This window comes from Panicum hallii, chromosome 2 (assembly GCF_002211085.1).
Source record: "Panicum hallii strain FIL2 chromosome 2, PHallii_v3.1, whole genome shotgun sequence".
NCBI lineage: Eukaryota > Viridiplantae > Streptophyta > Magnoliopsida > Poales > Poaceae > Panicum > Panicum hallii.
This window is the reverse complement of record NC_038043.1, coordinates 55,215,289-55,234,426: the sequence shown is the minus strand read 5'-3', so window position 1 is coordinate 55,234,426 and position 19,138 is coordinate 55,215,289. Positions and strand designations below refer to the sequence as shown.

The 19,138-nt window shown below is 43.8% G+C and overlaps 3 protein-coding genes across 4 annotated transcripts; 1 reads left to right on the top strand and 2 right to left on the bottom strand.

Annotated features, from left to right (window-relative positions):
- Positions 1-318: 318 nt before the first annotated feature.
- Positions 319-10,209, bottom strand: LOC112879483 (DNA annealing helicase and endonuclease ZRANB3). 2 transcript variants are annotated; one of them, XM_025943741.1, is made up of 24 exons: positions 9,816-10,209; positions 8,938-8,992; positions 8,759-8,850; positions 8,621-8,676; positions 8,421-8,496; positions 7,879-7,948; positions 7,523-7,589; positions 7,041-7,107; positions 6,624-6,707; positions 6,481-6,522; positions 5,593-5,748; positions 5,245-5,322; positions 4,952-5,020; positions 4,808-4,873; positions 4,599-4,727; positions 4,093-4,149; positions 3,366-3,455; positions 2,771-2,836; positions 2,203-2,271; positions 2,023-2,127; positions 1,271-1,396; positions 1,007-1,065; positions 883-919; positions 319-773 (listed from the first exon to the last, which is right to left on the bottom strand). In XM_025943741.1, exons 1-24 carry the CDS (start codon positions 10,098-10,100, stop codon positions 624-626), a joined length of 2,151 nt encoding a protein of 716 aa, XP_025799526.1. In that variant the 5' UTR covers positions 10,101-10,209; the 3' UTR covers positions 319-623. The 2 variants fall into 2 exon arrangements, with proteins under 2 accessions (XP_025799526.1, XP_025799527.1); XM_025943742.1 differs by having other exon boundaries at positions 7,879-7,945.
- Positions 10,210-12,326: 2,117 nt separating this feature from the next.
- LOC112879450 (probable transcription factor At3g04930) lies at positions 12,327-14,062 on the bottom strand. Its single transcript, XM_025943698.1, has one exon. It carries the CDS (start codon positions 13,810-13,812, stop codon positions 12,694-12,696), a length of 1,119 nt encoding a protein of 372 aa, XP_025799483.1. The 5' UTR covers positions 13,813-14,062; the 3' UTR covers positions 12,327-12,693.
- Positions 14,063-14,790: 728 nt separating this feature from the next.
- Positions 14,791-16,986, top strand: LOC112883327 (H/ACA ribonucleoprotein complex subunit 4-like). Its single transcript, XM_025948609.1, has one exon. The coding sequence runs from the start codon at positions 14,856-14,858 to the stop codon at positions 16,605-16,607; it is 1,752 nt and encodes a 583-aa protein (XP_025804394.1). The 5' UTR covers positions 14,791-14,855; the 3' UTR covers positions 16,608-16,986.
- Positions 16,987-19,138: the final 2,152 nt, after the last annotated feature.

Below are 19,138 nucleotides of genomic sequence, written 5' to 3'. Positions count from 1 at the left end.
GGGAGAAGATCAAGCTATGAACAATCCATTTTTTAAGAAAATGTTGATCTAAGTAAAATATTGAAGGTAGTATTTCTCAAAATGTTGATATATATATATATATATATATATATATATATATATATAGCAAAATGTTGAATCTACTTTTTTCAAATGTTGATCTATTTTTTCAGAATTTGTTGAATTTAGTCTTTTGAAATGTTAAAACTTCTATTTGGTCTAATGGGCTTTAAAGCTATAATGCTTAACTGGATTCCACAAGCTATATATATAGCCCACATTCAGGTGCTTATGTTTTCAGGAGACAGCTAGTCCCACTTGTCAGTTAAAACTTCGAGACTTCCTACGATTGAATCCGGACCGTAAAATCCAGAGACCGTGCAGCATAACTGACAGGTGGGTCAGGGATATGATCTCCCATTACAAATCTGAATTAGTAAGGATTTTACAACCAACCATGAGCCAAAAAAAACAACGCTACCACCGTGGACCGATCCAGCTGGAGCAAGCGTCGATCTGGTCGAAGTCCAGACAAAACCTACAAACAATGCCATGAGGTTGGCTGGGATCTTGGTACTTCACAACGACACCTTGATCAGCCGCTGTCACTCTTAAGTCAGAAGTCAGAACCGAGGGTGCTTAGTGCTGGGCTGGCCCTCAGTGGAGTTGCTGCGTCGCTTCAGGAAGCCGTCGAGCGTCTTCTGCTGCTTGGAGGGGCTTGGTCTGCTGTCGATCTGGGAGATGTCCAGTGTCTTCTCCTGCCCGTCCAGCATCTGAAGAACATAACAAAAGAAGAGGGTTGTTGATTTCTCAATCAGACTCATGTGTGGGTCGCTGAGTTGTCGTCGTGGAAAAAATGATTTAGCGGTATCAAGACAGTACCTGCCCCAGATTCTCAAGTTTGCCTTGAACAGCGCCCCTGGGAAACAAAACCAGGGTGAACAAGACCAATGAGTACATGGAATAAATTACAACATGCTATAGGTAATCAAAGTCCGGGACATACCAGATAAGGTCATCGATCGTGCCATGCGAGAGAAGGTAATATACATTTACTGATGAAACCTGGAATTGTAAAGAAAATAATGGGGCTACTGTTAAAGGTGGAACATCAAATTATCAACTGAAGGTATATAAATATTCAAAGAATACTAGAACATTTATATCGCAGAAAACATTGTGGTCCCATCAAATCAATGAACCATAAACTTTCACAGCAAAAAAAAAAAGGACTCTGCTGCTCACAAAATAATGAGTGTCTCATGCTCACCTGGCCGATCCGGTGGGCACGATCTTCAGCTTGAATAATGTCGCCAGGAGTCCATGATAACTCAGCAAAGATTACTGTACTCGCTGCTGTCAAAGTTAACCCGTAGCCTCCAGATTTGATGGACAACTACAGTATTACAATCCCATTAGGCTGTACGCAATAATACTACACTAAATTTGATAAAACCTGCCCAGAGTTTGAGCATCACAATACCATGTCACAATTGTGACTGTTAATTACATATTTAAAAACAAACTAGACCAACCTAAGAGGAACTAAGCGGCTTAGAAAATATGCACCCAAAATTGCCTCAGCAAGAACTCAAACTTGGGTAGTCGTACCACAGTTCCTTAACTACACATGTTCTCAAATCTCTCAGGAGAAAACACTTCGTTATCTAAGGAGTCAAATTTCCTATCATTGTGAAAAACACGTGGCAAGTGCCCTCTTAGTTCAACCTTTCTGCCATTGTTAAAGAAAGGTTATACTCGACGACAGTTTCAGCCAACTATGCAAAAGCCAAGATCATTGAGTAGGGACATGAGCAATTTTATAAAATCAAAACACCATGACTAATTTCTGGATCTTGAAATATGCATGTACCAGTTGTTGTATTCAATACATGTTAATAGTGGTCCCTTATATGCAGTTTCCTTTTTTCTAATTTATATGCAAAAGGTAATTTCAGCGACTTTAAGCTGGATTTAAGAAAAATGCAAGATAGAATATGAGGCACTAAAGTAAAAATGTACCACTGCTGCCTTGATGTCATCCTTGTTTTGGAAATCTGCGACTAACGTTTGCCTTGTAGTCACAGGTGTCTGGCCATCAATTCTGATACACTTTACTTTCTTTTTCTGAAACATGGTTATTACAAGTAGGTCCAGATGCATCATAAATAAGAAACATTAAATACATTATTAGATTCTTACCACGAGATATTGTTCAATGGCATCAATCAAGGGTTGGTGATGAGCAAATATTAAGAACTTGCAATCTGCCTGGATATAGATTGGCAAAGCAAAGAATTTAGTTATTGCCTGTGAGGACAAGGTACCTTTGTAAGCTTCATAACATAATTCAAATGAGAATAACGAGCCAACAGACCATTCTCACTAGATGAGATAAAAAAGGAATGGGAGAGCCAGTTCATAGAACGGGCCCATTCCTGGCAATACAACAACATTGTCGTAACCTCCCAAAACAGTTTTCATACCTAACTAAAGTTCAATCAAGCTGGTTTCAGTAAAACGCAATTGAAAATGAGGGGGATTCTTCGTTTTCCAGTTATACACTGATGTGGTCCCTAATGAAAGAATGGAATGGAAGAGAATTATAATTGGTGAAAACTCAACAGGATTATCCGCTTCAGCAAGTGAAAGTGAAGATAGAATCCTCAATTGGAATCATGAAATTGGCAGTAACTAGCAAGTTCCATCATGAGGGTAGAATAAAAGGAAAATCTAATAAATTTATGGAATCAAAATATCATGTGATCACCTCAATTATAGTGCCCAGGAAATCCAACACAGCTGGAGTTTTGGCTACTGCTGAATCGGTGTAGAGCTGTGATTAGGAAAACCAGAATCATACTTTGAATACAAACAAATCATAATAAGCTAAATGGAAGATAAAGATGCAAAAAATGATGCCAAATGCAGATAACAAAAAAATTGAATACAATTTTATAATATGGAAAATAAACATGCTGCTGACTTCAATACTAGTTTCACCACGTAAAATATTCGAAATGAAAGATGATGAAATTTATGTGGGTGTTCCAATGAAAAGATAACCTATCCAAAGATTTCATAACTACAATTTGCACCATTACCAAATTGGCTAATTCACATGACACAAACCAACAGGCAACAGAAGAACCTTGGAACAGCAATTTACAGAATTTGTAACTTTTAACTAAAGGTCACTATGCATGCCAAGATAAACATACCTTGGAAATGGTAAAATAATATAAATTTCAGCTTTAGTGGAGTTATTTAGATTGGTTTGTACTTGGTAGAAAAGTAGGATACTTGCTAAGAAAATAACAGCGAACAACTTTATAAGAGCATAAAAGAGTGCACTTTCAGATTACCTTAGTGATAAGATTCTTTTGTGTAAATTTGAGAGAGTCAATCATCTCCTTGGAGTCAGCAGACTCGATTTTGATCTTCAGTGTCTCCAACTAGACAAATACAAACAATTTTAGAATTATTTGAAGTAAAACTGTAACTTTAATGGTTGCACTGATGCAGAGATGGAACATGAAAACCAAGGGCAATGCATAATTTCCCTTTATTTCTGTGTTAAAATATGAAGTCTAAATTGCTGGGCCAGCCTCCAGGTACTCCTCCCTCCCTCCCTCCCTCTAGCACAAAGTAGGAGAAGGGGAGAACAGGGGACACCGAGAACTTGGTGCTTCTGAACTACAGCTGTAGCTGCTCCTAAGTCTTCATTATATCAAGAAATGCACAAGTCAAAAGTAGAGTACATGATCTCACTATCAATTAATACTACTACTGTTGGGACAAACTCCCACAGTAGTTGATACTGTTGGAGCATACTCCCACTACTGTTGCCTACTAGCTAGTGCCTGCTGTTGTCCAACATGACAACATGAGCATGGCCAAAAGGAAGGGGAGCACTTCCTCTCCTGAAACATATGAGGTGCGAGAGCATATCTATAATAAACGTTTCAAATGTGAAATACAGCATGCAAAGAAAAATAAAATACAACAAGAACTTTACTTTCTAGAACCAGTTTTTTGTTCTCATATGCTACAATATATCATTTGCAGGCAAAGGATAGAAGCAGATAATACCTCTTGAAATATAGGACGGACATGTTTCACATCTTTCTCACTTAAATCTAGAAAGACCTGTCGTTGAGACATGGAATCATTAAGCATAAAACTTCATATAGTCAAGAAAAATACTGGCATAATGGGAACTAAGATCACATATAATATAAGCTACATCCCTGAAAGGTTATCTTACTCACTGTGTAAGGTTAACGTAAACTTCTCAATGTTAGTTTTGAGCATTGCAAAGAAAACAGAAGCGTCAACATAGAAAGGACCACAAATAATCAGGCAACGAGGCACATCCAAAAGGTTGTGCTAGTGATCAAAGATCTGAGTAGCTGTCAATTCAGATGAAATTCACTTTTTTTCTCAAATAGACAGGAGAGCTGTGTATCATTTCATTATAGATGAAAACAGAATTTAGATTTAATACACAAAAATCTTGGATTTGAGTAAAATGGAATAACTTTCATTTACATATTACTCCATATTTCTTATGTTGATGAAACCCTCCAAGAGGTTACCTGTTGTCTACGTTTAACAGGCAACTGCGAAAGGACATCTTTCTTCAACCTACGGATCATGATAGTTGCTTTCATCAAATTATGCAGCTCCTCATGATTGCTAGCACCTTGAAACATCCCAAAAAAGCCCTGAAAAAACATATAGTAATCAGTCACAGATTCACCATTGGCAACAGAAATTGAAGCAAATTGATAAGTCTAGTACTTACACCCTTGCAATATCTATTGCCATACTCATTAACATTCTTGTACACAGTAGGATACAACGCCTGGAGCTGGATACGCAGCAGAAGTAGCTGTCACTCTACTTTAAGCATTGAATATGTGCGTATAAATACGGAAACAGCATTTACCTGAGGAAACAGCTCAATTGGGCGAGATAAAGCAGGAGTTCCACTAAGCAAAACAGCGTATTTAGCTTTCTGTGATTGCAAGTCACAATTAGTTGTGATGAAGTGTAGTGCATTACAAAGCAGGAGCAGGAATTCCACTAAGCAAAACAGCGTATTTAACTGCACCTAATGATCGATCAGGACATTGTGATTGGTTGTGATGAAGTGCATTACAAATATCCACTCGTCAGAATTAAGCCATATACATATTTACTCTCAACAAAAAGGTATTTTCCTCATAAGAAATAAGAAACCTGCAGAACAGGAAGTGAGGCAATCGTTCTCTTCGCTTGGCCATTCTTCATAAAATGTGATTCATCAGCTATAACAATCTGGATGAAAACCATTTAAAAGAGGTTACAGATAAATTATGCATAATTATAGTTCAATAAATTGCAATCAGACGACAATAGTGTCACTAGTTCTAGGCTTCTAGTTGTTACATCATGCAAAATGGAAGGTGTAAACATCATGAAATCAAATCCAGAAGTGTGCTTTCTATCTAGCTGTTAGATACATGCATGTTACCTATGAAAAGATAGTTATTTCGGGTATATTTCATTCTCCTCAAATGAAATGAAGTGTAAGACCAAAGTTTCTACCTTGAAATCCGAATCCAGAAGTGTGCTTTGTATCTTGGGAACTACATCATAAGATATCACATTGAATACCCCATCCAAACAAATATCTCCTTTAGTGTTTGAGTAAACTAGTCTGAATCCTGCCTTATGTGATCCTCCAGTTTGTGGCAGTACCACCTGAAAAGTCAATAATCCATATCCATCAACATAATGAATGAAATAAACCTGTATATTATATGCTTAGGAGTTAGGACTTGTCAAACTATGCAGTTTACTTCATATCAAGTTTTCCTGTACACTTAAGATAGTAACCGCTACATCAGATTCTATCCGAACAAAACATTATCCAGGTTAGGCACATTGCAACATTTTCCAATGGTTTCTTTCTTTCTTCGTTATGTTGTATCTCACTATATGATCATCATAAAAAATAAAAAATAAAAAATAAAAAAACTCAACCAGCGTGGGAAAGACCGCCCCCACAGCATCGCATTAAGAAGAAGCTTCTCGTGTGCAGGCCGAGAAACACCCCAAAGGCCGGCGGCCCTGGAATGCCACCGAGTGCTCAGGACACATGCCTGCGGCCATATACATGTTGCTGAAAGCAACTCAGGCGGTTACACGTATTCCTTAGGACCACAGCCGACGAGGGGTGCTTTTTAACCCAAGCCTATTTAAATTTGCTCCTGCAGGGAGTTGAACCCAGGACCTGGGGCTACTTGAGCTCTGCTAACCAGTCAGGTAGCAGGCCCGTTCACACTATATGATCATCATGATACTAGTAAATAAAGGGATAATTTACTTCTGGGGAAAGACTTCACAGATATATGTGTTGTTAACTAGACTAGATCACTAGCAGAGTGAAACTTTCTAAGGGAAAACTAGTGCACAATAAAGTTTAGGCTATACCAATATATCTTCCATGGGGATGTTGAGCCAATTCTGAATCGTCTGTTATAAAAGTAAATTATAAAGTTTAGATCCCCCTTGTATATAAAGAAACAATTGCTAAAATAAAAAATTGGCAGGTAGAAGAAATAAGAGGTGCTCACAGATGCCCAATGTAACCGCAAGGAAGATGGAGAGATCACAAGAACTGGCCAGAAATCATGAAGGCAAGAAGCAACAGCAATTGCCTGCATAGGCAATTAAGAAACAAAATTAGTCCCTGAAAGAACTAATGGACTCCACATCCATCAAATTAAATAAGTCGTCAGTGATCAGTCTCAAGAATCATGATTTATGAGTCGATAACACAAACCAATACCATTATGTGAGTCTATTCAGCATTAAACACTAAAGGTAAATCTATCAAACATATAATACTTTAATTTAGGTTGGTAGATCTGCAGTATAAGAATTGAAATCGAGTGCATAGTTCCATTCCAATGCGGGGCAAGGATGTCATTAATGCAGGCAATATGGAAATTCATGATGATGGATTGATGGTTCAGAATACGGTGTTTTACCTGTAATGTCTTTCCAAGACCCATTTCATCCGCAATTAGGGCTCTGCCACCATGCTGTAAAACAAACCTACAAGCATGCAAAACATACAGTTATTTATGGATCTACATCCATAAACAATAATTCGAAGCACATACTTAGGCTCCTGGCTTATGGTTACCGTACTACAAAGCTCAAGATATGGTCTCTGATATGGTGAGTAGTTGGGTACTGATCCGAACAGGCAAGAATAGCACAATGTTCATTTGCTTATAGTATGAGTACGAGTCAGCAAGTCAGCACAGAAATGTAATGCAATAAACATAAGTTGAACAGAAATGTATTTTACAGGATATTTGACCAATTGTGTTCTAACTTTTCATTGAAAAATGATCTCAGCATCATTAAACTCAAAATTATGCACAACATGCCAATCTTGGAATCAATTTTTCACCATCATGCACTAAATAGATTTACAGAATGTTGAATCACCAGTTCACCACACCTGATGCCTTCTCGCTGAAATGGCATAAGCTTCGACTCAACATCAGCGGGAATCCTGTCATACAAATCTTTGCCAAGAAAAATGAGGTCAGCAACTTGCAAAACATCACGTTTAAAATTTAAAAGTAAAAAAATATTATTCCAAATTGATCATTTTGATTTACATTCTGCAGCATACAGCACATTTGGATTTTCAATATTTCGTTGTATATTTCAAGCAAATACTAAAGAAAGCAAGAGTTTATATCTGAAAGCACCTTGGTCACAAGTAGGTGTGAAAAATTATCTATGTATATCCAGTAACTAAACATTAGGTGAACATGGATTCTATAAGCGCAACATGGTTAATTTAGATACCTCGAAGATCTTTGGTGCTTGAAGCCGCAAGTAAAGCACGCTGAACTAGCGGATCCAATTTGTGAACCTGCTAGGGAAGTACACTACGTGACCAAAATGAATATATGCTCCAAAGTCAAAATTTCTCTGTGCAGGACATAAAATTCTAGATAGGTTATGATGAAGTCTTGAAAAACTTCCTATGATATGAGGCGGCATAATGAAGCTTATACTTTGTGTCTCTTGAGTTTTTGTTGCAAGATGGAAACAAAAGCTTTGCAACATCCGGAAAAAAACAAAAAAAATAGAGAGAAAGAGAGAACTCCTACACACATAAATACACAAAAAAAAAAGCTGAACTATTCTTCCTCTTCATGTGTCCATGCTCATATATTTTAAGTGTTACATTGAACTTATTTGAGTTTAACAAGCTAAATGATGCAGAATTCACTACTAGAGTAGGAACAGCATATAGGTTTAATCAAAGCAAGAAGGCAATAAAATAAAATGATCAAAAGAATGTTACTGCAATAAACAGCATCTTTTTTTATTACAGATGATACCTCCACAGCTAATCCTGGTAGGGAACAAAGAACCTCCTCTGCTGTTGATAAAGATGAGGGAGGGAACATCCATACCCTAAGATTTTGGATTAAATAAAAACAATCAGAATAAACAGTGAATTTTTCACAGGCACCAACTTTTTCCAGATCATAGAAAACATCTGATGAACCTGGAAATAAAACGAGTGGGTAAAGGATACCTTTCTTTCGCATTCCAGCTGGCTTTCGGGATATTGCGAAATGCATCCACAAGTAACTAAAAAATAAACAGAAGCAAGCAAATTATAGTTTCATATAATTCTGAGACAGCTGATTCAAGAATTGTTGGGAGAATGTACCTGATTGTATGGGAACTTTGCTGCAATCACACCGCTAGAATGGAGGAAAAGATTTACAGATATCTTAGGTGAACTTCCCTGACTATTATTCACTTGAATGACAAGTGAAAAGAAGAGGGGGGTAAACTTAAGCAACAGTTCATATAGAACAAACAGGAAACATCAATTATGTTGTGTACCTGCATTTCTCGATGTGTTTGAGTCACATGACCGCGAAGGAGAAACCGCTTCTACCTGAGAAACAGTTAGTATATGTGAAATTGAAAAGTATACAGATCACATTTATCAGCGATGGAAGCTAAGGAATATAAAAGAAACTAAGAATTGCAGAAATTAAAGCCATCTATCACTAACAGATTGACTCCTGCTAAAACAGTGATCCTCTCAACACCAAAGCTATCAATTATCCAGCTAGAACAATATATTTTGTTTCGACAAGAAAAAACTTCTCAATTTTGCATTTCGCTCATGCACACTGCAACACAGGACAGATTAAAAAAACTCAAATATACATAAACAAAGAAAACGAATCAGAAACAATCCTACATTCGTCACCAAAACGATGGTACTTGAACTATAAACCTCCCAGCGTTCCATAAAATTGCCCATAACGAGTAATAGACCCGTTGCATTGATGCTGTGCACGAAATAATAAGCTTAGAAATCACATCAAGATTCACCATTTCTTCAAACAGAAAACCCAGTTTCCCAAAGAACTCAATTACAGAGATGAGTCAATGAGGAGGCTGACAAGTTTACCATGGCATATATATGCATTGACTTAAACTCGTGTCATAATTTCGAAACGCCATGAACCGACGAGTTCTTGGACAAGAACCCCTAAATTCTTGAAAACGGAGAAATCACTGCAGAGTATAAAGATTGATAAAAGAAATAGAAAAACGAACTTTTTCCCGAAAGTATTAACCATCTTCATAGCAAAGAAACCATTCGATGTGACTTGCCACTGGGAGCTACTAATTCGACCACCGAGCCAATCCCCAATGAGCCAATAAGAAAAACCCCCTAAACAGCAAAAGGGCGGAAAAACCCTAACCTTGACGAAGCGGGCCTCCAAAGAGGCCCTGGCAGCGGGGTGGTTACCCCCGAGCGGCGACGAGGCGGCCGCCGCCGGCGCGGTGGCGCGGGAGGGGAGCGGCGAGACGGCCCCGAGAGCCGGGGCAGTGACGGGAGCTGTGGAGGCCGCTGAGGAGGAGGCCTTCCGCTCGGCGAGCTGGCGGATGGCGTCCCGCTCAATCTGGTCCAGCTGTTCCGCGCTGAGGCCCCAATCGTCGTCGTCGTCGTCGTAGCCGCCCCAGCCTCCGCCGTCGAGGCCCGCCATTTTTGGCGGGCGTTTTGAGGCGAGTTTTTTTGAGAGGGGATGAGGATTCAGGCTTCGCCGCTTCGGGGTGCTTTTGGCTCAGGCAGTGGCGCCGCGGCGGCGTTTACTACTCGTGTCAGCCTGGTAGCCGTTAGCCCTTACTAGGCTAATGAGGAGAAACTGCAGAAGTGATGTGGATTGGTGCTGATTCATGTTTAATCATTCCTATAAAATTCTAGCGTTGCAAATACGAAATAGGAGGTTTTCATGGGGAGTGGGAAACTCCATTTACACGTAACTTCTCTACTATCAAACTTCTCGATGATAACTTTTCAGCACAACTTTTTTCGTTTCGTAGAATCCTAGCTAGCTGGGTTTTTGCTTTGGTCACACTTTCTTTCAGCTTTTCTGTAACTTTTCAAACTCTTGTTGTCTCTTTTCAATATATTCTAGCACAGTAGGGGTGTGCCTTTCCTGTTTCTCTCCAAAAAAAAACTTTTCAGCACAACTTCCAAGAATGTTGTTAGGAGAAATTCTTCAAACAACTTCTTCTCCAAACAATTTCTTAGTACAACTTTTGAATGGTATTCTTTTAGCATAGCATTTACGATAATTTTATCAGGATAGCTTCTCGATGGGAACTTTTTTTTTTGTAAAACTTTTCAAGACGCTTCACACACATAAGTTTTTCATAAATTTTGTTCAAAGTAAGTCTGTAGATTAAGTTGGTCAGCAATGTTTTGTATGAAAGGAACACGGAATCAAATGTTTTTGTGCAAAAAAAACTTGCTAAAAAGGTCTAGAAACGAGAGGAAAAGGTTGACAGAGATCCATATGAGTGATCATTTTTAGCACGCGTGATGAGACACGTGGTATACTAAAAAAGAAAGTAAAAAGAAAAAAAAACTAGAAGAAAAGAAGGGAAGGGAGTGAGAGAGGAGGAGGCCGCGCGGTCTGATCGACCGCCACGTCCCAAACCAACGGGTGACGGCTATACTAGATTTCCGATGCCCTCCTCGGCATGTCTAATAATCAAATCAAATGACTTGATCAGGGCATTCGATGGTTCGGTTTAGCCAAGCAAAATGGAAAGGTTATTTCAGAATTAGACATCAGGAGTCTGTGTCTTAGGGCGAGTTGGCAAGCACCATGGGTCGTGCGCTACACGGACATGGTAATATTCAACTACAGACAGAGTTCACACCTTGATCATAATACGAAGTAGTAGTGCAATCCCATCTTGATGTCTTTGAAACGACAGCGGTGGAAAACATGGGAGAACAGCAACTGCCATGAACAAAACATTCCGTTCTGGTACTTCACGTTTCAAAATTGCCAAGGTAAACCCCATCATCCAAATTGCAGTTGAAAGGTAAACAAGGTAACCAATACTGAAATTAAAACAGCATCCATTGGTCGTTCAATATTTCCAAATCGGAAGAGCAGTCGATCCATACAATGGCGCTACGTGAATAAAACAACCAGGTTCCAGACTTCCAGAGCAAAGGAGCAAATGGAGTGTGCATATATCTGGGCCCTTGTTTTACTTTTCCTCTTTTTCTCCCCTTCTCCCTTCCCATGTCTCTCGAGACAGAACAGAGCAAGGAAAGGGTAGACAGGTACTAGAAGGCATAGAACAAACCATGAGGATCTGACAACTCAACAACAATTGCAGTGCCTGCGACGAGTATCAGTGAGCTGGTGATTAGGGCTCTCTTGTGTAAAGCCCACCATACACCTACACAGTATACCAACATCATAAAAAAAATTCTGCCATACTCACATCCTGTTGTGTGCAGATATAGTATACAAATCTCTGTTAATAAGTGTGGTGGCCTGCCACCGAATTTGATGCACAAAAACAACCACTACTCTCTAGAATGGCAAAACGAAATGTTGAGCAATAAGCATAACTCTATTCCCACAGCTTTGCCATATTCTCACGGTGCGGTGGAAATACGAATGCAATCAGATGGGTAACCATTTATTTTATGCGGAGATAAAATGCCAAGTCCGCATCTTTACAAAACAGAACCATAGCCATCACCAACAATTCAACACGAGTCGAACTTTCACCCACTTGGTATACACGAGCAGATCCTTAAACTCATGGTCATTTACTCTACACAAGTTCCAAGACCTTTCCAAACATCCATCATCAATGTCACGAACCAGTTTAATCTCTATAATATAATCATATAACTTCATGCTAAGACACACAAAACAGAATAAGAAGCCAAGACAAAATAGCAATAATCTGTAATCTTAATAAGTCAATTGCAAATGTTCATCCTTCTATAGGGTACTTACTGTCCACTCAAAGCATACAACTACCTCAGTAAACAAAGGATAATGAACCTATCAAAATACCAGAAATGGCAGCTAATATCACATGAACAATTAGAACCATAAATAAACTATGAACCTATCAAAAACACCAGAAATGGCAGCTAATATCACATAAACAATTAGAACCATAAATAAACTAGTTCCAAGCCCCAACCCAGTTAACAATATTCTTTTATGGACGTAAAATATGCAAAAATACCTAAGCATCTACACTAAGAATCATAGCAAGAATCCTAAAACGAAAGAGATCTCATCTTATCATGGATCAAGTCCCACGGGTTGAGGACTTGAGCTCCTCAAGTGTTGCCTTCGCCTGATCCTGCAGCAGCTCAATCCTCTTCAAGTACACCTCCAACTCCAAAATCCGCTGCTTCCTCCATTTCTCCCCTTCCATGGGCAAACCAAGTGGTGGCTCCGGTAGTTTTGCACCGCAGGGATTAGTTCCGACATTTATCACTGCATGTATCATCTCCTTAAGTAGAGGAGTCAGGCAACTCTTCTCGGCATCCGAAACACCTGATTGAGGTGACATGACTGGCAACCTGAGAGGCTCTGAGCCATCCATGGTCACCGTCACTGGCATTGGATTCTGCGGCAGTGCTGGGAGGGAGTCTTCCATCTTGACAGGCACTGACACAGACAATTGCACTGGCTGAGAGGGCTGCACCATGCTGGTGGCAGGGGCGGTGCCAGCGGCTGCAGCGAAATCCGTTGCGCGCCTGCGGCGTCGCTGTCGCCCCGAGGACGGGGACTTGACTTCCCCATTGGGGCTTGTGTTCGCCGCGGCGTCTTCATCGTCAGAGTCAGCCGAGGGATCTCGACCGTGTTTATTTGTGGGGCGCCAGATGTTGCGCGCGATCTCAAAGATGGCCTGCTCGTGCGGGGAGCGGAAGGAGAAGGTGGCGCCGGACTCGCGGAGGCGGGAGACGCAATTGCGGTACTTGCGCTTCAGGCGGCGGAGCTTCTCAACGAGCTGGCTCTTGGAGAAGTCGAGCTGCAGGCGGCGGCGCATGTCCTCGTAGAAAGGGTCGGTGTCGTACTGGTGCGACGCGAACGCCGTGCCGCGCGCTGCGGTGAACTCGGCGAAGCCGCGGAGGATCACGATCTCGTCCTCCTCGGTCCAGAGGCGCTGGAACAGGGGCCGCCGTTCCCCACCGTTGCCGGAGGTGACCGGGCCGCCGCCGCTCCCGCCGGTCGGGACCGCGTGGGGCAGGCCGGTGGCGGAGGAGGTGGTGGGGTTGGGGAGGCTCGGATCGGTGGGGTCGAGGAGGTGACCGCCGGCGAAGTCGGCGTCTTCAGAATCGCCGCCGCCGCCGCCGCCGCCGTCCACGTCGGGGAATGAGATGCCTGCGGCGGCCGACGGGTCGTCGCCGGTGGGATGCATTGGATCGGAGATGGGATTTGGAAGCGATTAGGGCTCCGGTTGCGGGATTTGGGGGAATTCAGATCGGCGGGGGTTTGGATTAGCTCGGGGTTTCCCCATTTTGGGGGTCGTCGCAAATCTCTCTCTCATCGCAGTTCAGCGCTTGGAGCTGCTACGTCTTCACCCCTCTATATTTTTTGTTATTTCATGTTTGCCCTTGTGAAGCTCCAACTTGCAAAAGGTCAACCCCTTTCCCCATTATCGACACACACACGAGGCCTAATAACAAAATTGTGTTGCCCTCAAAAAAAAATGTGTTCCTACTTTCCAATATGATCAGACCTGTTGACAGTTCCTACCTTTTTTTTTGTTTTCCTTCGACCATACTAATTGTGTAATCAAGAAAGTAGTGCTTAAATGCTTAGATAAGGATTACACCATCATCTACAGCCGCCCAACATGTATGTGGTGATAGAGTGATAAGTCAATGGCATTCGTCGATAGGAGATTAAGAGGAGGCAAGTCCATGCATTAATGTCTAACATGGTTCGATTTGTATGGCTTGGTGGGTAGAGACAAAAATATGAAATTCTACAGCCAGACATCTTTTGCTACGCATGTAGCATTTGAATTCTGAATATTTGACACCTTCCATTTCATATGTTTAACTTTACACAAGTTTTTCAGGGGTTGAGATATTTCTTTACAAGCTGCACCTTACATAACAATCACTCTCGAGGCGACCTTTTGGTCTCTATCATATTTTTGAACTAAATAATAAGTTTTATAAAAAAATTTGAATGAAATGTGTTTGGTTTAAAAGTAATATCACTGCTGCTGGGCCTGGAAAAATAAGTTGACTTTTCTACCAAATCCAGGTCGTTGGGCCAATTCATCTTCGCTTCTCGTTTCCAACATCTAATCCGGCATGGCCCTTCTAAAAGCCCATCACCACGTGCCATGGTCGGCCCATTCTCCGCTCCCTAAACCCTAAACCCTCTTTCCCCTCCCTCGCGGAGACAACCAGAAGGTATCCCAAGTGCCCCAATCCCCGCCCCGCCGCCATGTCGTCCACACCGCCGGCCGTCGCGTCCCCTGCGTCCGAGCAAGCCAAGTCCAAGAAGAAGAAGCACAAGTCGAAGGACGCCGCTGCCGCCACCGCCACCGACCCGCCGTCGCTCGCCGAGGCCGAGGAGAAGACCGATGGCTACCTAATCAAGCCCCAGTCCCTGGTGCCGTCCCTCGACACCTCCACCTGGCCGCTCCTCCTCAAGAACTACGACCGCCTCAACGTCCGCACCGGCCACTACACCCCGCTCCCCTCCGGCCACTCGCCGCTGAAGCGCCCCCTCGCCGAGCACCTCCGCTACGGCGTCATCAACCTCGACAAGCCATCCAACCCGTCCTCCCACGAGGTGGTGGCCTGGATCAAGCGCCTCCTCCGCGCTGAGAAGACCGGACACAGCGGCACGCTCGACCCCAAGGTCACCGGTAACCTCATCGTCTGCGTCGACCGCGCCACGCGCCTCGTCAAGTCGCAGCAGGGCGCCGGCAAGGAGTACGTCTGCGTCGTGCGCTTCCACGCCTCCGTGCCTGACACGGCCCGCGTGGCGCGCGCGCTCGAGGCGCTCACGGGCGCCGTCTTCCAGCGCCCGCCGCTCATCTCCGCGGTGAAGCGCCAGCTCAGGGTGCGGACCATCTACGAGAGCAAGCTCCTGGAGCACGACCCCGAGCGCCACCTTGCGGTGTTCTGGATCTCCTGCGAGGCAGGTACTTATGTCCGGACTCTCTGTGTGCACCTTGGCCTGCTCCTTGGCGTCGGCGCGCATATGCAGGAGCTGCGCCGTGTCCGGTCGGGTATCCTGGGGGAGCAGGACAACATGGTGACCATGCACGATGTGATGGACGCGATGTGGTCGCTTGACAACTACAAGGACGAGACCTACTTGAGGCGCGTCGTCATGCCACTCGAGGTACTGCTTACTAGCTACAAGAGGCTTGTTGTGAAGGACTCTGCTGTGAATGCTATCTGCTATGGTGCTAAGCTTATGATCCCTGGGTTGCTCCGGTTTGAGAATGATATAGAGACTGGAGAGGAGGTTGTTCTGATGACTACAAAGGGGGAGGCGATTGCTATAGGTATTGCTGAGATGACCACCGCTGTCATGGCGACTTGTGACCATGGAGCAGTCGCAAAGATCAAGAGGGTTGTGATGGACAGAGACACGTACCCAAGGAAGTGGGGGCTTGGCCCAGTGGCTCTCAAGAAGAAAAAGCTGATTGCTGAGGGCCTCCTTGATAAGCACGGGAAGCCAAATGAGAAGACCCCAGCTGAGTGGCTTCGGAATGTGGTGCTTCCCACTGGTGGTGATGTGTCAATCGCTAGCATTGCAGCTGCTCCTGAACCAGAGAAGGCGAAGGTAGGACAGGATGCTGTCGGCGGTGAAGAGGTCAAGGAGAAGAAGAAGAGGAAGAAGGATGAGGAAACCGATGATGGTGATGCTACTGTTCCTGCTAAGAAGATCAAGGCTGAGGAAGCTGCTGAGACAGTGGAAGGGGAAAAGAATGAGAAGAAGAAGAAGAAAAAGAAAGATAAGGCTGAATCAGGATCGGTGGAAGTGAAGGAGGAGAAGGCTGATGTGGCTGACGACAAGGATGGAAGCGAAAAGAAAAAGAAGAAGAAGAAGAGCAAGGAAGGAAGTGATGCCGCAGATCCAGAGGTTGCTCAAACCGGAGATGGTGCAGAAGCTGAGAAGAGCGAGAAGAAAAAGGAGAAGAAAAAGAAGAAGAGTCGAGAAACAGAGGAGACGCAGTAGGTACAACTATAATTCACAATGGCTGGTTGTCTACTGTTTTCGAGTTGCAGGGGGCGGTGGTGATGTTTTCATGGAACTCTTGCACAACTATGGCTGTATTGTTGTGTCCGTTATCATACAATGCAATGAGGTTTTCTCTCATTCCGGCTTAGTGGTCCATTAGGGTGATAGCTTTTGAGCTTGCCGAACTGTGATAACTCTGCTGTGTTAAAGAGCTCAAGTAGCAGTTCTTAGTCATATTGTTGCATTTTGACATTTACTCCCCACTAGGAGTTTGCTCTGAGTAGCAGTCTATCGTTATACTGTTGGCATTGTCACCGGCTAGGAGTTATGCTTCTAATGTGCTTATGTTTGAATGATATGAGAGCTAGGACCTCTATCCTATATTGCTTTACATGCAAAATCACTGGCCTAGAAAATGATAGACCAGGGAGATACTACTCTCTGTTCTTGAGGGATGCTTTGTTCTTTAGTTAGGTCCAAAACATAAGGGATGCCTGTGGTGCAGATCGTGAATTGTGTTGTCCATCTTGGCTTCTGTCTGAATCCTTGGATGGACTTGTTGTAATGAAAAATTACCAGTCAGCTTGAATGAATTGTAGTTGTTTCCGGGAAGCAGCCAGTTTGATTCTCAGTTCCTAGTGGCACGGCATATTGTGAAAGCTGTGTTTCATAGAGAACATCTCCGGTGTTACCAGCAGGTCAGGTGTTACCGTGTTACCAAACACGATAATACGCAAGCATCTACCATCATGCACAATTTGTGATGCAATTGAAACTTGTGCAATGAAAAACAAAAAAGAGAAATCAGGCTATGAATAGTAGCGAGTTACGGGTCTGAGATGATCAGTTGCAGCCTGCACTATTGACACAATGTTTTTTTTCCATCTTGTACAAGTTTCCGTTGCATCTCAAATTTTGCATGATGGTAGAATGTGACATGAACTATCCATTCATGGTTTTATTAGAATTTTTTGAGTAATGTAGATGCAAAAATTTAAAATAGTAACAGCTAAGTGCTCGTAACATGGTTTTTGTTAGAATTTTTTGAGTAATGTAGATGCACAAAGTTAAAATAGTAACAGCTAAGTGCTCGTAACACCGGTGATGTTCATGTTGTCATCCATTCAACCCTTCCGATTGTGGCACAGGCCTGCTGCGCTATCATCTTGGGCCGTATTGCTGCTATCATCTTGGGCCGTGTTGCTGCTATCATCGTGGGCCGTATTGCTACAGTGTTTAATCACAGTAGGCAGTCAGCAGAGATCCCCACTCTCATTCCCTGTTTACGAGTGCCATGCCCACCCAACACGCACGTGTGGAAGCCCGAAGACCTACGCTGTTGGGCCTGTCAGCTCCGATGGGCCCGCCGTTCCATTGGCCGGCCCATAGGGGAGCCCGACGCTCGGAGGAGGAGACGGCGAGAAGCTTCTTCAGGTTCAGGGCATTCAGGCAATCAGGCTGCCTCTCTCTCTTCTCTTGCAGTCTTGCGCTTGTCTGTCGGCAGACGGACGGTAGCGCATGGCGCATGCCCTAGACCCCAACGTTCCAGCATCTGCCTCCCCACCGTGGCGCTGCCTGCGAGTACGGACGGACGGAGGGCTGGTCCCAAGCGGAGCGGAGCGGGCACATGCGGCGCCGGAGAAGAGACTCGCCGGCGCACCGCGCGATTCGCTACCGGTTCGGGCTGTGGGGCCGCCGCGCGGGGATGGAATGGGAATGCGGATGGATGGATTCCCCTGGTCCTGCTGTGCAATGTGCTTGGTGCGACCGTGGGCCGGCGTCCTTCCTACCTGTGCACGGTTGCGCGCGCCTCCGGTCGGCCCCGATGGAGCTAGCCCGCCGCGCAACTCAGAAACCACGGTGATGACATGGCACGACGACGTTTTTGGCCATGCGATCCGATCCGCTGCGGCGACGGCCTCGTCTCCGCTGCCACCCGGCGGCCGGCGCCGTCGTAGGCTGCTGGGCGGTCGCTTTCGGCCGTGAGCTGGTCTTGTCTGCTGCGATGCGATCCGCTCACTGCTCACACAAGAAAGCGAAATCCAACCACGGGGAACCGACCGTCCTCGTGGCACGCGATCGTCACCACGCCCCAGGTGGTGAACTGGCGATGTTCCGTTTCCCCCAGGAGGCCAGGATGCTGTGAATCGTGCACCCTCCAGTAGTCCAGTCAGTCAGGGGAGGTATGGCGACTCGACGAGACGAGGCCATCCTTTTCAATTGATGAAAGAAAGCTGCTAGATGCCAGTATCTGCCCATCGCTGGTACCGACTCCGCTCCGTATGGAGGCACGAGCTTCTGCATAAAAACAATGCCAGCATCTGATCTGACTTCTCAGAGCACAGACCACTGGCCACGGCATCATCCCGTGACTCGTGCTAGCATCGCATGATATTGAAAATTTAACCCATCTCTTTGATACCATCAAAGTTTAGCTCATCTCTGAGTGCTATTAAAATTTTAGCCTCATCCCTTCATTGCTATTGGTGTAAGTACGCTGTTACAGGGCTGTTAAATAAAGATGAAAA